The sequence below is a fragment of the Chaetodon trifascialis genome, chromosome 23, assembly GCF_039877785.1.
Source record: "Chaetodon trifascialis isolate fChaTrf1 chromosome 23, fChaTrf1.hap1, whole genome shotgun sequence".
Lineage (NCBI taxonomy): Eukaryota > Metazoa > Chordata > Actinopteri > Chaetodontiformes > Chaetodontidae > Chaetodon > Chaetodon trifascialis.
The window spans coordinates 14,228,799-14,250,079 of NC_092078.1; the positions used below are offsets into that span (position 1 = coordinate 14,228,799).

At 43.5% G+C, this 21,281-nt stretch overlaps 2 protein-coding genes across 2 annotated transcripts; both read left to right on the forward strand.

The window, feature by feature from the left end:
- The first annotated feature begins 5,840 nt into the window (after positions 1-5,840).
- LOC139351254 (uncharacterized) lies at positions 5,841-8,726 on the forward strand. The gene is made up of 5 exons (XM_070993057.1): positions 5,841-5,898; positions 7,241-7,945; positions 8,049-8,174; positions 8,385-8,422; positions 8,607-8,726. Exons 1-5 carry the CDS (start codon positions 5,841-5,843, stop codon positions 8,724-8,726), a joined length of 1,047 nt encoding a protein of 348 aa, XP_070849158.1.
- A 2,314-nt stretch (positions 8,727-11,040) lies between these two features.
- LOC139351252 (uncharacterized) lies at positions 11,041-12,701 on the forward strand. The gene is made up of 5 exons (XM_070993056.1): positions 11,041-11,095; positions 11,211-11,915; positions 12,019-12,144; positions 12,367-12,402; positions 12,577-12,701. Exons 1-5 carry the CDS (start codon positions 11,041-11,043, stop codon positions 12,699-12,701), a joined length of 1,047 nt encoding a protein of 348 aa, XP_070849157.1.
- Positions 12,702-21,281: the final 8,580 nt, after the last annotated feature.

Sequence of the window (21,281 nt, forward strand, 5' to 3'; positions counted from 1 at the left end):
CAGCCACTACGTTCCTTTTCCCGGGCAGGTGTTTGAGATCAAAGGAGTAAGATACAAGTTTAGACACCCAACAGATTTCACATGCATCAAGCTTTGGTTTTGTTAGAAGGTAAGTAAGTGGATTATTATCCATCCAGATGGATAATAAGTGAAGCTACGGCCTTTCAGCCAGTGGCTGAACTTCTCACATACACTCCACTTCAAAGCCATGAACTCCAGTCTATGAGCTGGATATTTCCGTTGTGAGGCACTGAGGGTCTTGCTTGCAAAAGCAACAGGTCTTGCCTTCGACTTTCCTTGTGGCACCTGAGAGAGCACCGCTCTCGTACAACGACGCATTGACTGACAGGAGAAATGGCTCATCAAAGTTCGGATGAGCCAGTACAACACATTCCAACAGCATGGTCTTCAACTTTCACATTCACATTCCACTGACCAGTCCGCAGGGGTAAGCTTACGGTAGGCTCCTAGAGGCTTCCTTTCCTTAGGTAACCGTCCCCGTCTCTTCTGTCCGGCTGTAAGTGCAAACAAGGACTTCGCAATGGAGGAACAGTTTGGGATGAAATGCTGGTAGTAAAATACCTTGCCAAGGAATGATTTGATTCTGCAGACAGAAGGCGTGCACTCATCGTCCTCCATAAGGTCTCAAACTGTCATCTTGGTGATAACCTCCCATTTGGCAGGGTCGACAGCAACACCCTCACCGTTAATGACATGGCAAGGAATCTAACCTGTTTTTGAAGCAAATGACACTTCTTATGTGCCAGTTTCAAGTTGTTCTCTCGCAACCTTTGAAACACTGTGCGGAGTCTGGACAGGGCCTCAACCTCTGACGGCGCAAATACAAGAAGATCGTCAAGATAACACAGGAGTTTTGTGAAGTTCATGTCCCCAAAGATCCCAATCATCATCCTCATAAAGGATGCTGGACTGTTACATAGTCCCTGCGGCATGCGGTTATATTCATGCAGTCCAAGGGGAGTTGTGAAAGCAGTGTACTTCTTGTCCTCTTCATGCATCGGAATGTTGAAGAAGCCAGAAGTGAGGTCCATGGTGCTGAAGAGGCAATTGCCACCAAGAGCAGCCAGACAGTCAGACTGGTGCAGCAAAGGATGGGCATCCTTTAAGGTTTGGGCGTTCAGCCACCTGAAATCATTGCAAATCCTCAACCCACCATCTTTCTTCCACACCATCACCAGCGGCGAAGCATACTCACTTGAGGACTTCCTGATAATCCCTCTCTCCTCCATATCAGTCAGTACCTGCCTCAGCTTCTGATTCTGGGCAGGAGGGACTCTCCTGTATGGTAAACGAAAAGGGCGATCATCGGTGAGATGAATGCAGTGTGTGTAACCCTTGACCTCACCACAGTCCAATGAGTGCTTGGAGAAGATGTCGTGATATTCAGTTATCAGCTGTGTGAGTTGAGACTTACAGTCTTCACTGACTTGACATGAGTCTATGTCAATGTCACTTAGGCCCAACTCTAACAAGCTTTTAGTCAACTGATCAACAAGGAAGGCACTGGGTGAGATATTGGGATGCTGCTTCAGTGTGTCAGGTTCCTGTTTTTCCGTATGAGATCGCTGTATCTCAATGTCAGACTGTGCGTTGTTTGTGTCTGGTTGTTTCTCTGAAGCAACATGTAAACCCTGGAAAACCTCTAGATCAGGGGTGGGCAAACTGTTCCACAAAGGGCCGCTGTGGCTGCAGGTCTTCTTTCCAACCAAGCAGCAGCACACCAGACTTGACTCATTCAATCAACCGATCTCACTCTTCAGACAGCTGATTGGTCAAACTGTGAGCTCTTGATTGGTTGGAAAGAAAACCTGCAGCCACAGCGGCCCTTTGTGGAACAGTTTACCCACCCCTGCTCTAGATCCTCGATTGCCAAGCATGGGAATCAGCCAATTTGCAATTTCTCTTCAGAGTGATAGCTTTGTCAGATGGGTTCACAACTGCCATCGGCACCCATCTATCACCCCAGAAAGGTGTGACAAGACAACCCACCAGGACACCTTGTGGCATGGCCTTGGCATTGATTGGTTCCACAACAACAGTGCTCCCAGGTGACATTGGCACATTAGCAGGGAGTCTACCCCAAACTTAAAGTAAACTTAAAGTTCGTGCCTGGCTAGGAGTGTCACTGCTTGGGTGAGCTTGACAGTGCCTATCTTGTCAGGAACTTCACTCCCTCTCCAACGCTCAATGTTGGTGAACATAGACAAAAAACGCTCAATATCAGGATCAGACAGATGTTCAGGTCTGGATGCCATGTTCCAATAGTCTACATCACCCTTCAAGACACGAATTAGGTGTTTGATGATGTTTGAGCCCAAGATGAGATCATCATGCTGACCAGGCACAACCAAAGTGGGCACGACACAACTAACACCATAAAGTTGCATCTCCAAGTCATAAAAACCCTCAGGTCTAGTCTGCAGACCACCACAACTAATCAAAACGATATCCTCTTCAGGATGTTGCTTCTCAGGCAAAACACCAGCAGAGCTGAGTTTCTCACTGATGCTACATGCCATAGAGCCAGAGTCCAACTTGCCCTTACGCTGAACACTGTGATTGGTAACGACAGAAGCATAAAACAACTCACTGAAAGCTTCGATTTTCTGCGTGGCTTGAACGACTATTTGAGTCCCCTTAGGTGCCTTGGCACAGCAGTCCTCATATAAATGAGCTAGGTCATGTGCATCAGGAGGTGATTCATCCACAATACCCACACCGCCCCTCCCCAGGTGTTGGTTGTCTAGTTTAACTGCTGGTTCCGTCCACCAGCACTGTTGGCAGGCTGAGAGCTGCGCTGGTTGGTCTGATCAGGGGAGTCCTTCTTCCAGTGACCAGGCGATAAGCACTTTAAACACCTGTTCTCACGCCTGCAGTAGGACAACGTGGAATGATCAGAAGCTCCACAAACCCTGCGCGCTCTCTGAGAAGAGCGAGGCACTGTGGCCTGAGCACTTGTATTTGCTTGCGCTTGTGTATGCTGCGCGACCAGTCGGTCTAATAGGTTCACCAAACTCCTCATGCAGTCATTGTCAACACTCGAAGTAGTCACGGGAGATGACACCAACGGCACAGAGGTGTTCGGGGCTGGCGCATTATCAGCTATAGGCACATGACACCGTGAATGGACTTTGTGCTCTACTGTGCTCGGCTTAAATGCCCGAACAGCTGCAGCTCAAGATTTCTTTTCCTGCATGTGCTCATCAAGCCTCTCCTGGATTTCACATGCCAACCATTTCTCTGCTGACTTGAACTTGAAAACACTTGCAAGAGACTGGTCTGGGCAGTGTTTGATAAACATCATACTGACCTCATGGCCTGGGTCATTAATGTTTCGGCCTTGCCTTTTCAGACATTCATCTGCTACATCAACTGTTTTGTTTAGCCTTATCCAGTATTCCATAGATCCATAAAAATCTGCCAAAGGCATGCTTGAGTATGTCAGGTCACTAAAGTGTTGCTTCAAAATATCAAAAATCACATGGGGATTCGCAGTGTGGTCAGTAGATGTGTTGTTGCGCAGCTTTATTCTCACTACATCCCCTGCTTTGCTCATAAGCCTTGCCAGGACTTCTTGTGAATGCTCATGAACAGGAATAGCTCGCCTCTTCAAATACAGAGTCATGAGACTTTCCCACTCATGAACTGTGAATTTGTCTGAGCTATCACCCCTGAATATCGGAGACTCCTTTGCATCTGACTGCATGACAACTTTGATGTTAGGCAATGTCGTCTCTGAAGACTGCACAGGAGTACTGGTGTTGTGTGTGCTCCTGTCAGAGAACGTGTAGAGGTAAGCTGTGGGGTGTGTAATGCTGTGAGACTAGGCCCTGGTGTTCTGGACTCTGAGGGTCGAATGAACAAACCCCTCCCCACACCCTCAACAAAATATGTGTAACCCTCTGCCATATTGCAGTCACAGAAAAAAAAAAAAAGATAATTAATAAAATCAAATCTGAATGGATAAATGAGAAAAAAAAAACAGATCTGGATAATCACATCAGTCAGTTATCAATTGCACTTGCATTGTAACAAGTCCAAGGGAATACCTGACAACAGTAAAAGGTGAGTGAATGTAGCTTCCACGGCGAACGAGCTGATGTCGATCTTCAGACCAATCCTTAAAAGGTCATGGTACCATTGTAACGGGCATACATTGTCTTTAGCAGTTCATGTCTGATTGAATGCATGTCCATTATCCCTTGTAATTTCTGCGTTGTGTTCCTTGTTGTGCAAGATGAAAGAAGGACCTGGACCACGACCAGCTACTGGTTGCGCTTTAATGAAGACAGGATTCTAGATTTGTCTGTACAAATCAACAGAGAGAAACATATGAGGTTTTGCTAACACGCAGCCTCCTCCACACAGCACACAGGTCTCAAGCTCCTCCTCTCAGCTAGCCTGGCACGAACTGCACATTCATTCATGCCAAAATACTTTGAAATAAGAATGTGAAAATAAATGAAATGAGTCACAAAATGCTCAATGCACAACCACATGTAAACACCATGTCAGACAAATCACAATACACATACCTGTACAAATCAACAGAGAGAAACACATGAGGTTTTGCTAACACGCAGCCTCCTCCACACAGCACACAGGTCTCAAGCTCCTGTTAGCAGATAACACACAGAAATCCCTGTAGGCTAGCATGTGGAAACACGTCTAACTTAAAGCTAGCAAAAGTCAGTTTGCAACTTTATATTTGATTGACACATTAGCTGCATGTTCACAACCTAGACACTAACGTTTATACATGCATAAAACAAAGCTACATTGTCCAAAAACCCAAACAAATATTCGACAATGACTAGCTAAATAATACGTTACCTCCTCTCAGCTAGCCTGGCGCGAACTGAGAGAAGCACGGGAATGACAGCTCAAAGCCTGCGACCTCTTAAGGTGATAGTACAGGCATTTATACTTAGGTCTGAATACAACACACAAGCATAAATATAGCAAATAAAACACACCTTACACATATAGAGAACAATATTCAGGATTTGGTGACATTTCAAATGTGCAAATAACGATATAATTTCAACCTGGTTACATTTACAGATTACTTGGAGCAGTTGTATAGTCCATGTGATGACCAAAGTAGTTATGGGATGCAGACTCAAGTGTGGAGTGACCGGTTAAAGAGTTTATTGTAAACAGTGTTCTGGCAAACTCTCGAGAAAATGGTATCGTGGTGAGTTCGCAGAGTGATAAAGACGGCACAGGATCTGGGGGAGACATGTGGATCCTGAGGATGTAATGGAGTGCAGTATGGTGGACAAGAGTCTCCGTAGGTCGAGATGACACGTGGTGGTGAAGTGCAGGAGAGGACACGGATGGTGGTGCGGGCTAGAGGCAGATGGCTGAGCGGGGTCCAGCGGCGAGGTGGCAGGGATGATGATGCAGGGAGCAGGACACTGGTAACTGGAACAGGAGGACCCTCTGCGGGGGAAGTTTCGAACAAAAATCCAGTGAGCAATCACGAAGTATACAAGAACAGACTATCACAAGGGGGTATACATAATTCACTAGGAACTACGTAGAGGGCCGACTATACCACTGAGAGGCAGAAATAATCTGGCGACGAGCCCTCCACTGTTCGCCGTCTTGATCCCGTCTGGGATTGAAATGGGAATCAGCTGAGTCAGTGCCAGCTCCCAAAACTCCGCCCAATGCATTAAATACAACACTGATCATGTGATCATTGACTCCAACTCAGGACATTAGGTGGTTCTTCTCGTTAGCCAATCACAGTCTTCTCTTTGAAGAGTGGAGAACATATTGAGATTCATTTCATTCAGCACAGCATTTGGAACATGATGAAGACTCTGTGGTTGGCTTTGTATTTGACTTATCTGTTCTTGGGAAGAATCGGTAAGTTGTTTGTTGTAACTTTATATAATATGGTGTAATACTTTGCAAGAGATTTTGATGATCAATTAAATCTGCTCTTTGTGGATCTCTTTTCTCTTCAGCTCAGACAACTGATCTGAAATCATCCACATATTTACATCAAGAGAGTGGATTTGTATCAGCAAATGTCGGTGACAACGTGACTTTGCAGTGCTTCTATGAAGGTGACGCAATGAGGTTTTATTGGTATAAACAAACTCTGGGACAGAAACCAAGGCTTGTCTCTACTATCTACAAGCATGACAAAAATGCAAATTTTCACAATGAATTTGTGGCTTCCAATGCAGAGGTGAGTGTTTTCAAAGTGTCGCGCTGCTACAACTGTAATGTATTTAACAGCAATACAACAGAGCATGAACATAAGAGCAGACTGTTGTTGTTGTTTGTTGTTCTGCATTGCATTATTTTTGGTGGTATCTGTAATTTTGTCACCAGCTTGAAAGTAATAACCACAGCAGGAGAGTAAACAACTGTCTCAGAGTCTCTTTTATAGTGATTTGAGTTTGACATTGGCAGAAATCCTCCGGACTACATGTGCTTCAGGATTAATGTGTTCATGTTGGTGTTAGCCTGAACGTCTCATGGTGTCCACCCACAGTGACCTGGTATTTCTGCCTGACAGTTGTGCCAGCACACAGGTATTCCATTGACTGCTGTGTCAGCCAAACAGCTGCCATGATATGTTTGGAAAGGAGCAGGTGAGCCAATGAACACACAGCACGTGAATGTTACCCACAGCACGAGCAACATGTGCCAATAGTAACCACAGCATGGCACTGGTTCTTTCTTTCAGCTAATCTTGAAACAAATGTTTCAGTCCCCATTTGTCTGAAACAATGTTCACCTGTCTGTGCAGACACTGACAACAACATCTAAGAGTCCACAGTGAAAATCACTGGAGAGAACAGTGGCACCAATTATTAGACACACCTCACCATTACTAATACATGAGATATTTAAAGTCTGCACAATGCTCCTCTAACAGCCACAGTTCTTAAAGTGGGAAGATTGAAGAGCAATGATAAATTCTCATGCTGCCAAAAATACAACTGACAACACCATTAAGGGACACATTTAAAATCTAAAGTGCACAATAAAAAAAAAAATATATTGTAGATCTCTCTTAATGCAAGAGAGACGCAATGTGGTTGGCTTTGTATTTGACTTATCTGTTCTTGGGAAGAATCGGTAAGTTGTTTGTTGTAACTTCATGCAATATGACATTATTCAATAAGTATTCAATATTTTGCTAGATTTGGACGATCAATTAAATCTGCTCTTTGTGGATCTCTTTTCTCTTCAGCTCAGACAACTGATCTGAAATCATCCACATATCCACATCAAGAGAGTGGATTTATATCAGCAAATGTCGGTGACAGCGTGACTTTGCAATGTTTCATTGAAGGTGACACAGTGATGTTCAACTGGTATAAACAAACTCTGGGACAGAAACCAATGCTCGTCTCTAGTTACTACAAGTTTGACAAATATGGAAATTTTCACAATGAATTTGAAAATAATCCACGTTTCACATTGGACACTGAAATAGGTAAAAATCACTTGACGATGACAGATCTACGCATTTCAGATTCAGCTACTTACTACTGTGCAAGTAGCTATTATTACATCTTTGAATTTGGAGACGGCATTTTTGTCAGTGTAAAGGGTTCAGGTGTGAACGTCCCAGCTTTGGTCCATCAGTCAGCATCTGAGACCATCCAGCCAGGAGACTCTGTGACTCTGAACTGTACAGTAGACACTGGGACCTGTGATGAAGAACACAGTGTTTACTGGTTCAAGAAATCTGAGGAATCTCATCCAGGACTCATTTACACCCATGGAGGCAGGAATGATCAGTGTGAGAGGAAACCCAACACACAAACACACACCTGTGTCTACAACTTGCCGATGAAGAGCCTGAATCTGTCTCATGCTGGGACCTACTACTGCGCTGTTGCCTCATGTGGACACATACTGTTTGGAAATGGGACCAAACGGGACTTTAAAGGTACGTAAGATGAAAGCAGATGTTTCATACAGACAGTAGCTATGATTGTTATTTCCTCAATATTCTGCAGCTCTGTAAAGTCTCTTATAATCTGGATGTGCAGATGAGGTGGAGTCCTCTGTCTTGGTGTATTTCTTGAGTGGAGCTTTGACATTCAACACCATCCTGCTTGTTTTACTGGCATATGCAGCATATGGAAAGAACAACAGAAACAGCTGTCAATGTGGACGTAAGTTAACTTTCATTGATCACTTTTGATCGTGTGTATTTAGGTACTTAATACTGGAGGAGCATCCATTTTACGTTGATATGGATTATAAAACCAACCAAATCAAGACAGAGGTCATAAATTGATGGAGGCTTTACACTGTTAAAACATTCTTCTCACCACCATCTCAATGAATTTTGAAAGCTTTTATTGATTTTAATTCTTAATCAGACTCAAGATCTTCAGCTGCCTTGACTCCAAATGCAGTGGTGAGTATTTTTGAAGTACAGAAGAAATGACTGTTTTCTAAAGCAGAGAAGTATTATTTTCTCAGTGTTGGTATATCAATGTGATCACTGTATTGTTCAGGTGTTGCTGTTGCTCTCTTCAATACAGACATACATGCGTCATATTTTTATGGTGATTAAATGTTAAATGATGTTTTCTTACCAGAATTGTCAAGATTCAGACAGCCTCCATTACGCTGCTTTGAGGGAGCACAGGATCAACAGATCGACAAGACAGAGAGAGGACACACAAAATGAATGTGTGTATTCAAGTGTAAGGCAGTAGGAGCTGGAAATACATCGATTGTACTTTGTTTCTCTGGAAGAAGAATATGTCTATCAAGCTTTACGATGTCATTTTCTTTTGAAAATAGGAGCATTGCTGTCAAATTTCACCACAATACACTGAATGTAAAGTCTTGCACTGCAGTAAACTAATAAAAATTGCTTTCCAAGCCTCCTGGATACAGTATGACCTGTGCTGTCAAATGTGCAATTTCTCTACTCTCAGTAAAACTTGACTTGACAACATGCAAACACACAACCACACACAACTCATCTGTGTGGTGCCTGTGGGCTCAGGCACTTGAGAGAGTGTTCACACTGGAAAATTAACATTAAAACTAAATCACTTCCCACAGAGGAGGACCTGGAGAGAGACTGTATGTCTGTCTGTGCTGCACTGTTCACAAAGCAAAAACCTTCAGCTCTGAGAGAGTGTATGATAGAAACAGGCCATCACAGGCCACACCTGTCTGTTTGACACCCCCACTGACGGAAAGATGCTCAGTCGTGGTGAGAAATCATTTCCTGCTCATAGATGAGTTGATGTCATGGGAGAGCACATTCGAAGATGCAAATTGTGTTTGATCAAAAAATGTGTTTATCAATACATTCAGGTGTTATTTCTCTCTCTGGCAGTGTTTCCCTGTTCACAAGACAAAAAATGCATTTGGGCATTTGCTGTGTCGTTGCAATTAAAGATGGTATTTGTTTTAAACTGTGATTGAGAGAAAGAGAAAGAGAGCTGGTGGGAGAGCACAAGAGACTGTGAGAAAGCCAAACTTTGCAGAATGTCAATCAATCTTGAAACATGACTGGGTTCCTCTTTCTGGTCACTTCAAAAAGAATTAAAAAGCATATAAAACTCTCAGCAACAATCATGAGCCTCACATGAACACACCTCAAAATTAAGAGCAAGCCTCTGCAAACATGAACATGACTGATACAGTTGTGACTCAGCAGGGCCGGCCTTCTCATAGCAGAGTGGCAACAGGACTCACCAGCATGTCATTTCTGAAAACACTCATTGAACATGCTTTCAGATAGTGAGTGTACACCTGAAGTGGACTGACAATGCCTTTCCCAGATATCTTTGCAGGTTGTTTATTGTGACACATTGAGACAGAGGTGTAAGGATGCTCTTTATCCTCCATGTGGTCGACAGTCAAACATTAGCTCTCACTACAGTTTGGTCGTGTGCTCTTCAAGGCAACTCTGCTCTCTTTGTCTGTGTGGTTTCAAAGAGGAAGTCTCTGCAGTGTTTTCATGCACAACAGTCACACAGCATAACTCTAATGCCCAGTATGTTTTAAAAATATTGAAGAAATCAATTTGAGCGATCAAACTGATATATTCATTTGCAAACACTGAGCAAAGCTCTGTAACAAATTTGATATTATCATTGCTCAAAGTCGTCAAACCATAAAATTCTGCTGAGTCATCCTGAAGTGATGAAATAAAAACTAGTAATGCTATAGTTGTTGCAAATATGCACCTAATTACTCAGCGTTTTTCACTTATAATACAATAAATTATGGATAACATTGGCAGAAATCCTCAGGAGCAGCTGTGCTTCAGGATTAATGTTTCCATGTTGGTGTCAGCCTGAACGTCTCATGGTGTCCACCCACAGTGACCTGGTATTTCTGCCTGACAGTTGTGCCAGCACACAGGTATTCCATTGACTGCTGTGTCAACCAAACAGCTGCCATGATATGTTTGGAAAGGAGCAGGTGAGCCAATGAACATACCGCATGTGAATGTTACCAGCAGCATGAGCAACATGTGCCAATAGTAACCACAGCATGGCACTGGTTCTTTCTTTCAGCTAATCTTGAAACAAATGTTTCAGACCCCATTTGTCTGAAACAATGTTCACCTGTCTGTGCAAACACTGACAACAACATCTAAGAGTCCACAGTGAAAATCATTGTCGAGAACAGTGGCACCAATTATTAGACACACCACACCATTACTAATACATGGGATATTTAAAGTCTACAACATGCTCCTCTAACAGCCACAGTTCTTAAAGTGGGAAGATTGAAGAACAATTACAAATGCTCAAGCTGCAAAAAATAGGACTGATGACAACATTAAGGGATATATCTTAAATATTACATGCACGATAAAAAAAAAAAAAAAAATGATCGTAGATCTCTCTTAATTCAATGCATTAAATACATCACTGATCATGTGATCACTGACTCCAGCTCAGGACATTAGGTGGTTCCTCTCGTAAGCCAATCACAGTCTTCTCTTTGAAGAGTGGAGAACATATTGAGATTCATTTCATTCAGCACAGCATTTGGAACATGATGAAGACTCTGTGGTTGGCTTTGTATTGGACTTATCTGTTCTTGGGAAGAATCAGTAAGTTGATTGTTGTAACTTTATGTAATATGACATTATTCAATAAGTATTCAATACTCTGCGAGATTTGGATAATCAATTAAATCTGCTCTTTGTGGATCTCTTTTCTCTTCAGCTCAGACAAATGATCTGAAATCATCCACAAATGTACATCAAGAAAGTGGATTTGTATCAGTAAATGTCGGTGACAGCGTGACTTTACAGTGTTTCATTGAAGCTGACACAGTGATGTTCAACTGGTATAAACAAACTCTGGGACAGAAACCAAGGCTTGTCTCGAGTTACCACAAGTTTGACAAATATGGAACTTTTCACAATGAATTTGAAAATGATCCACGCTTCACATTGGACACTGAAATAGGTAAAAACCACTTGAAGATGACAGATCTACGCATTTCAGATTCAGCTACTTACTACTGTGTAAGTGGCTATTTTTATAACTTTAAATTTGGAGACGGCATTGTTGTCAGTGTAAAGGGTTCAGGTGTGAACGTCCCAGCTTTGGTCCATCAGTCAGCATCTGAGACCATCCAGCCAGGAGACTCTGTGACTCTGAACTGTACAGTAGACACTGGGACCTGTGATGAAGAACACAGTGTTTACTGGTTCAAGAACTCTGAAGAATCTCATCCAGGACTCATTTACACTCATGGAGGCAGGAATGATCAGTGTGAGAGGAAACCCAACACACAAACACACACCTGTGTCTACAACTTGCCAATGAAGAGCCTGAATCTGTCTCATGCTGGGACCTACTACTGCGCTGTTGTCTCATGTGGACACATACTGTTTGGAAATGGGACCGAACTGGACTTTAAAGGTAGGTAAGATGAAAGCAGATGTTTCATACAGACTTTAGCTATGATTGTTATTTCCTCAATATTCTGCAGCTCTGTAAAGTCTCTTATAATCTGGATGTGCAGATGAGGTGGAGTCCTCTGTCTTGGTGTATTTCTTGATTGGAGCTTTGACATTCAACACCATCCTGGTTGTTTTACTGGCGTATGCAGCATATGGAAAGAACAACAGAAACAGCTGTCAATGTGGACGTAAGTCAAAAATAAAATTAAATTTCATTGATCACTTTTGATCGTGTGTATTTAGGTACTTAATACTGGAGGAGCATCCATTTGAAGTTGATAAGGATTATAAAACCAACCAAATAAAGACAGAGGTCATAAATTGATGGAGGCTTTACACTGTTAAAACATTCTTCTCACCACCATCTCAATGAATTTTGAAAGTTTTTGTTGTTTATGATTCTTAATCAGACTCAAGATCTTCAGCTGCCTTGACTCCGAATGCAGCGGTGAGTATTTTTGAAGTACAGAAGAAATGATCATTTTTTACCAGTATTATTTTCTCACTGTTGGTATATCAATGTGATCACTGTATTGTTCAGGTGTTGCTGTTGCTCTCTTCAATACAGACATACATGCATCATATTTTTATGGTGATTAAATATTAAATGATGTTTTCTTTCCAGGATTGTCAAGATTCAGACAGCCTCCATTACGCTGCTTTGAGGGAGCACAGGATCAACAGATCGACAAGACAGAGGGAGGACACACAAAATGAATGTGTGTATTCAAGTGTAAGGCAGTAGGGGCTGGAATTATGTCGATTGTACTTTGTTTCTGTGAAAGAGGAATAGGTCTATCAAGCTTTACGATTTCATTTTCTTTTGAAAATAGAAGCATTGCTGTCAAAATTCACCACAATATACTGAATGTAAAGTCTTGCACTGCAGTAAACTAATAAAAATTGCTTTCCAAGCCTCCTGGATACAGTATGACCTGTGCTGTCAAATGTGCACTTTCTCTACTCTCAGTAAAACTGATGTGCAATTTCTCTCACATTTTCACATTTAATGATCAGAATGAGTGAGTGAATGAGTGAATGGTGGATAATATTTCTTGCAATAAAAACGATTTAGGAAACTGTGGACTTTGATTCTTTGAAGCAAAATTTCGCATCATCCTCTGGACACACACAAGCGGTAAGAGGTGCACTTGCCCTCTGAAATGCTATTTTGTATCACGTAACATAATATTAAGCAGTCATCTCACTTCCCTCCACTGATTAGGCCTAATAAAACAGCTGCAGTGGAAGCTGCGGCGGAAGCAACCGTCCTCCGCTTCGCGTCGTCCATTCATTTCTGATAATGGACACCTCGTCGGGCATTATCCCTTACTTATAGAATCGTTTTGATTTAATTCTGAACAAGGTCATTCGTTTTATAGTTGATATGTCATTGATGTTTGCAGGGAAACATAGCCTACACAATAAGAAATACGATATTTTTGCCAAAGGATTTAAGATGGAAATGGGCGACGTTACATGATTTAACTTACCTGAATGATGGAAACTCGACGACTGAGAAAGGATGTAGTCCTTTGACTCAAGGGTGGACTGGGACAAGAATTCGGCCCTGGCATTTTGGACCAGACTGGCCCACCACATTTGATAACACACACCTTTTCAGTCTTTACAGTCTCTTCAATGTGTATACCAACTGTGCAACTCTTTAAAACCATGTACCGTAAGCCATGCAATGAGTTAACTTCCGCAAAGTCTAATTAATTAACACTACAAAAAAGTATATTCCACCACTCCATCACAGTAATGAATCTTTCATTCATCCTATTGAGTGTACCTACAGGTGCTGGTCATAAAATTAGAATTTCATGGAAAAGTTGATTTTTTTCAGTAATTCCATTCAAAAAGTGAAACTTGTATAATGTACACATTAATTTCACACAGACCGACATATTTCAAGTATTTACGTCTTTTAATATTGATGATTATACCTGACAACTAATGAAAACCCCCAATTGAGTATCTCAGAAAATTTGAATATTGTGGAAAAGGTCAATATTGAAGATATCTGGTGCCACACTCTAATCAGCTAATTAACTCAAAACACCTGCAAAGGCCTTTAAATGGTCTCTCAGTCTAGTTCTGTAAGCTACACAATCATGGGGAAGACTGCTGACCTGACAGTTGTCCAAAAGACGATCATTGACACCTTGCACAAGGAGGGCAAGTCCAAAAAGGTCATTGCTAAAGAGGCTGGATGTTCACAGAGCTCTGTGTCCAAGCACATTAGTAGAAAGGCAAAGGGAAGGAAAAGATGTGGTACAAAAAGTGTACAAGCAATAGTGATAACCGCACCCTGGAGAGGATAGTGAAACGAAACCCATTCAGAACTGCCGGGGAGATTCACAAAGAGTGGACTGCAGCTGGAGTCAGTGCTTCAAGAACCACCACTCACAGACGTATGCAAGACATGGCCTTCAGCTGTCGCATTCCTTGTGTCAAGCCACTCTTGAACAAGAGACAGCGTCAGAAGCATCTCACCTGGGCTAAAGACAAAAAGGACTGGACTGCTGCTGAGTGGTCCAAAGTCATGTTCTCGGATGAAAGTAAATTTTGCATGTCCTTTGGTAATCAAGGTCCCAGAGTCTGGAGGAAGAGAGGAGAGGCACAGAATCCACATTGCCTGAGGTCGAGTGTCAAGTTTCCACAGTCAGTGATGGTTTGGGGTGCCATGTCATCTGCTGGTGTTGGTCCACTGTGTTTCCTTAGGTCCAAGGTCAATGCAGCTGTCTATCAGGAAGTTTTGGAGCACTTCATGCTTCCTGCTGCTGACCAACTTTATGGAGATGCAGATTTCATTCTTCAACAGGACTTGGCACCTGCTCACAGTGCCAAAGCTACCAGTACCTGGTTTAAGGACCATGGTATCCGGAATCAGAATCAGAAAAAGCTTTATTGCCAAGTACGATTTTACACATACGAGGAATTTGCTTTGGTGAGGTTGGTGCATGACACATCTATCAAGAAGAAGCAATTAAAAAGTTAAAAATATGACAGTAAGTAAATAATATAAAAATAAGAAAATAAATAAAAATACAACAATAGAAGAACTGTAGCAGTAGTAAAATAAAAAATCTCACAATATAAATATATGTACACAAGTCTTTTTTTTTTTTTTTTTAACAGAGGCACAGACTGTTTTTTCAAGGGAGTCCAAGTAGAGCGTTAATGTAATGCATATGGTTGTGGCAATGTCACTGACAAGTAGAGTCAGAGGTGAAGTGTGAAGTGTCAGGGGGGGTTCCGTGCCTTGTTAATAAGGCTGACAGCAGACGGGAAAAAACTGTTCTTGTGGCGTGAGGTTTTGGTCCTGATGGACCGCAGCCTCCTGCCAGAGGGGAGTGTCTCAAAGAGTTTATGTCCAGGGTGGGAGGGATCAGCCACAATCTTTCCTGCACGCCTCAGGGTTCTGGAGGTGTACAGGTCCTGGAGAGACGGGAGATTGCAGCCAATCACCTTCTCTGCAGACCGAATGACACGCTGCAGTCTGCCCTTGTCCTTGGCAGTGGCAGCAGCGTACCAGATGGTGATGGAGGAGCTGAGGATGGACTCAATGATGGCTGTGTAGAAGTGCACCATCATTGTCTTTGGCAGACTGAATTTCTTCAGTTGCCGTAGGAAGTACATCCTCTGCTGTGCTTTCTTGATGAGGGAGCTGATGTTCGGCTCCCACTTGAGGTCCTGGGAGATGATAGTTCCCAGGAAGCGGAAGGACTCCACAGTGTCAATAGTAGAGTCACAGAGGGTGATGGGGGCAGGTGATGCTGAGTTTTTCCTAAAGTCCACAACCATCTCCACTGTCTTTAGAGCATTGAGCTCTAGGTTGTTCTGTTTGCACCAGGTCAACCTCCCACCTGTAGGGGACTCGTCGCCATCACAGATGAGTCCGATGAGAGTGGTGTCCTCCGCAAACTTCAGCAGCTTGACAGACTGATGACTGGAGGTGCAGCTGTTCGTGTACAGGGAGAAGAGCAGAGGAGAAAGAACACAGCCCTGAGGGGATCCGGTGCTGATGGTCTTTGAGTCGGAGATGTGTTTCCCCAGCTTCACGCACTGTTTCCTGTCAGACAGGAAGTCTGTAATCCATCTGCAGGTGGAGTCAGGCACTCTCAGCTGGGAGAGCTTCTCCTGGAGCAGGGTTGGAATGATGGTGTTAAAGGCAGAGCTGAAATCCACAAACAGGATCCTGGCGTAGGTTCCTGCGGAGTCCAGGTGCTGGAGGATGAGGTGGAGGGCCAGGTTGACCGCGTCATCTACAGACCTGTTGGCTCTGTAGGCAAACTGCAGGGGGTCCAGGAGAGGGTCGGTGATGTCTTTGAGGTGTGAGAGCACAAGGCGCTCGAAGGACTTCATGACCACAGAGGTCAGGGCAACGGGTCTGAAGTTATTAAGTCCTGTAGTCCTTGGCTTCTTGGGAACTGGGATGATGGTTGAGGACTTGAAGCAGGCTGGCACATGACATGTCTCCAGTGAGGTGTTAAAAATGTCTGTGAACACTGGAGACAGCTGATCAGCACAGTGCTTCAAGGCGAATGGGGAGACAGAATCTGGTCCAGCTGCTTTCCGGGGGTTCTGTCTCCTGAAGAGTTTGTTGACATCTCTCTCATGAATGGAAAGAGTCATCACTGAGGTGGGTGGGGAGGGGTGGGGGGGGTCCTTTAAGGTGGGAATTGGTGGAGGTGACTGGAGCTGGAGCTGTTGGGAGGTGTCGTGGGGGATGGTTGCTGGACTGTCCCTTTGCCTTTCAAAGCGGCAGTAGAACTCATTCAGGTCGTTGGCTAGGCGTCGATCGTTGATGGACTGGGGGGCTTTAGGCTTGTAGTTGGTGATTTGCCTAAGCCCTTTCCAGACAGACGCAGAGTCATTAGCTGAGAAGTGGTGTTGAAGCTTCTCAGACTACAGCCGTTTAGCCTCTTTCACCGCCTTGCTAAACCTGTACTTCGCCTCTCTGAATCTGTCTTTGTCCCCACTCCTGAAGGCCTCTTCCTTTGCCAACCTTAGCTGTCTGAGTTTGGCTGTGAACCAGGGTTTGTCATTGTTGTAACTCACCCTGGTGCGTGATGGAACACAGCAGTCCTCACAGAAGCTGATGTAGGACGTCACAGCCTCCGTGTACTCATCCAGACTGTTGGTAGCAGTCCTGAACACATCCCAGTCAGTAGAGTCCAAACACGCCTGGAGATCCTCCACAGCCTCACTGGTCCACTTCCTTGATGTCCTCACTACGGGTTTGCAGAGCTTTAGTTTCTGCCTGTACGTAGGAATCAGGTGGACCATGACGTGGTCGGAGTGGCCGAGTGCGGCGCGGGTGACGGCGTGATAAGCATCCCTGACAGTGGTGTAACAGTGATCCAGAATATTCTCCTCTCTGGTCGGGCATTTAATAAACTGTCTGTATTTGGGGAGTTCGTGAGTGAGGTTACCTTTGTTAAAGTCGCCAAGGACAATAACTAAAGAGTCCGGATTGGTCCGCTCCACACGCAGTATCTGGTCTGCAAGCGCGCGCTGTGCCTCCTGCACGTTGGCCTGCGGCGGGATGTAAACGCCGACCAGAATGAATGAGGCGAACTCACGGGGTGAATAAAAGGGCTTACAGTTTATGAGAAAAGATTCCAGGTCAGGAGAACAGTGCTGCTGGATCACTGTCACGTCGTTGCACCAACCACTGTTGATGTAGAAACAGATTCCTCCACCTTTAGTTTTGCCGGAAAGTTCCGAGTCTCTGTCCGCGCGGAAGAGTTGGAAGCCAGCCAGCTGCAGCGCAGAGTCCGGGATTAGTCCGTAGGTCCACGTTTCGATGAAGCACAAAACCGCAGATGAGGAAAAGTCTCTGTTTTTACCCGACAGCAGTTGTAATTCCTCCATTTTGTTGGGCAGTGAACGCACGTTGGAAAGAAATATTTCTGGTAACGCTGTGCGTAGTCCACGCTGGCGGAGACGTACGAGCGCGCCCGTTTACCTCTCCTCCGGCGTTTCACTGCGTGAGCAAAGGTGAGCGCACCTTTGACCAGAATGTCCAAAATTTCCACTGCTGGGAGCAGAAAATTAGGAAATAGATCCACTGGTGTTGTAGCCCTGATGTTCATGAGCTCATCTCTGGTGAAAGAGCTCCGGGTACCGTCGCAAAAAACAGAATTAACACACAAAACAAAACAGCGCTGTTCTTGATTGGCCAGCAAACTCCCCTGACCTTAACCCCATAGAAAATCTATGGGGTATTGTGAAGAGGAAGATGCGAGATACCAGACTCAACAACGCAGAAGAGCTGAAGGCCACCATCAAAGCAACCTGGGCTCTCATAACACCTGAGCAGTGCCTCAGCCTGATCGACTCCATGCCACGCCGCATTGCTGCAGTAATTCAGGCAAAAGGAGCCCCAACTAAGTATTGAGTGCTGTACATGCTCATACTTTTCATGTTTATACTTTTCAGTTGGACAACATTTTTAGAAATCGTTTTTTTGTATCAGTCTTAAGTGATATTCTAGTTATACTGAAAGATACTGAGATACTGAAATTTGGATTTTCATTAGTTGTTAGTTTAAAATCATTAAAATTAAAGAACTAAACATTCAAAATATATCAGTCTGTGTGTAATGAATGAATATAATATACAAGTTTCACTTTTTGAATGGAATTACTGAAATAAATCAACTTTTCCATGATATTCTAATTTTATGATCAGCACCTGTATGTGTTTCAGGGAGGAAGAAAAGAAAGAATAGAGATGAGAAATGATGGATCAGATGCTAACTCTTCCAAGAGTAGTACTCAATAAATTGTGAAGTGACTCAGTCCAAAAGTAAGAATGTAGCTGAACTCCTGAATGAACTTTGAACTCTGTGTATGTATGTTCGAGAGAGAAAAAGAGAGAGAGAGAGAGATTTAATTATTGGCAAACCTTCAAGATAAAAATAGCAGTGTAGAAACTGAAAACTTAAGAGGGATGATGACACATGAATGAGGGAGAGGGCTACATACACAATGTCTTAAAAATACCTGCGTAGACAGGTATTAAAAAACTAACTAGAATACAAACTAACCTATGTCATAGAACATTAGTCAAGAATACATGATTGACATTTTATCATTGTTAGATTTACCAAGGGGGAGGGTTGCTTTACTCATTACAAGTGTTCTGAAAGCAGTCCAGCTGACTGCAGGTTTTACTGCATGTCGCTGTGCAATGTCGCCACCACCACTGTCATTGGCCACGGGAGTTGATGAAGGCCCCGCCATGGCAAACCTAGCAGAATTTTTTGTGCATTTTGCAGTGCTGGCTTGAAGGGCCAGCTTCTTTTTTTCTTTTTTTCTCTCCATTCTCGCAGACCCTAACACATTACGTTACCAACGTAAAAGAGGGGATGTGTTTCATGATATGATTGGGCGAGATGAGCCCCGTCACGTGTCAGTGAAGAAAATAACCTATGGGCCGCAGACCAGCGCGTGTCGAGGGGCAGTCGGTGTTTACGAACAAACTCTTGCACTGACTTTTTTCCTTTTTTTGTTTTTGCCGAATGCATTACGCGGCAGGGCCAAAGCGAATGGGTGTTTAACGATGTGATTGGGCCAGCCCAGTGTCAATTGGGCCACTGATCAACTGTCTGTATGGGCCGGTCAGACCAATATTTAAAAAAAATAAATAAATAAAAATAAGTGGCCGACTGTCGGCCCAAATAGCACGTCGGCCCACTGGGGTTACCGCACGGTGACACTCCTCAGTTTTCTCTTTTGTCAGCCTCTTTTTCGCCAACGTGAACGGTGTCTCTGTTGGGGCTGCTGGCAAGGTGCTAACGCTGCTTGAAGCAACATTAGCACTGGCTGTGTCGGGTGTTGACGACCGCATCAAACACTGTACAGTCTTTCAGGTCGATGCCATGCAGTCGTAAATGTTTCGTCAAATTTGACGTGCAACCTGTCTTGCAGCTAATTAGCTTATGACATATGTTGCACTTTCCTTTTTAATCTCTTTGTCTTTGAAAATGAAGCCACACTTTAGAGCGTTTTCCATGGTCCATCATACATAGTTAGCCCAGTTAGCCACAGCTTTTTCCTCTTGTTTCTGCAGTGTTTTTTTTTTTTTTTTTGTCTCCGGCGTGTTGAAGTCAGCGTGAATGCGTGACATAGTCACGTAACAGACAGGTCCTGACTCATGGCAGACATGCAGACATTGTAAAATAAGGTTACAAGTGCGTCCAAGAACTGATAAGCAGAACCGCAAGTAAATATTTTTTATGGGTACCCGGTACCCGCCGCTTTTGACTTTTGAATTTCGGTACCCAACCCTAAGTATGACCTGTGCTGTCAAACGTGCAATTGCTCTACTCTCAGTAAAAGTGGACTTGACAACGTGCAAAAACACAACCACACACAACTCTTCTGTGTGGTGCCTGTGGGCTCAGGCACTTGAGAGAGTGTTCACACTGGAAAATTAACATTAAAACTAAATCGCTTCTCCCATAGGAGGACCTGGAGAGAGACTGTATGTCTGTCTGTGCTGCACTACTCACAAAGCAAAAACTTTCAGCTCTAAGAGAGTGTCATTTGCTGTGTAGTTGCAACTATAGATGGGTATTTGTTTCAAAAAGTGGTTGAGAGAAAGAGAAAGAGAAAGAGAGAGCTGGTGGGAGAGCACAAGAGACTGTGAGAAAGCCAAACTTTACAGATTGTGAATCAGTCTTGGTCCCTTCAAAAAGAAATAAAACGCATATAAAACCCTGAGCAACAATAATGAACCTTGCATGAACAGACCTCAAATTTAAGAGCAAGCCTCTGCAAACATGAACATGACTGATACAGTTGTGACTCAGCAGGGCCAGCCTTCTGACAGCAGAGTGGCAACAGGACTCACCAGCATGTCATTTCTGAAAACACTCACTGAACATGCTTTCAGATAGTGAGTGTACACCTGAAGTGGACTGACAATGCCTTTCCCAGATATCTTTGCAGGTTGTTTATTGTGACACATTGAGACAGAGGTGTAAGGATGCTCTTTATCCTCCATGTGGTCGACAGTCAAACATTAGCTCTCACTACAGTTTGCTCGTGTGCTCTTCGAGGCAACTCTGCTCTCTTTGTCTGTGTGGTTTGAAAGAGGAAGTCTCTGCAGTGTTTTCATGCACAGCAGTCACACAGCATAACTCTAATGCCCAGTATGTTTTAAGAATATCAAAGAAATCATTTGAACAATCAAACTGATATATTCATTTACAAACATTTAGCAATGCTCTGTTACAAATTCGGGATTATGATGGCTGAAAGTCAGCAAAGCTAAAATGGAGTCATCCTGAAGTGATGAAATAATAACT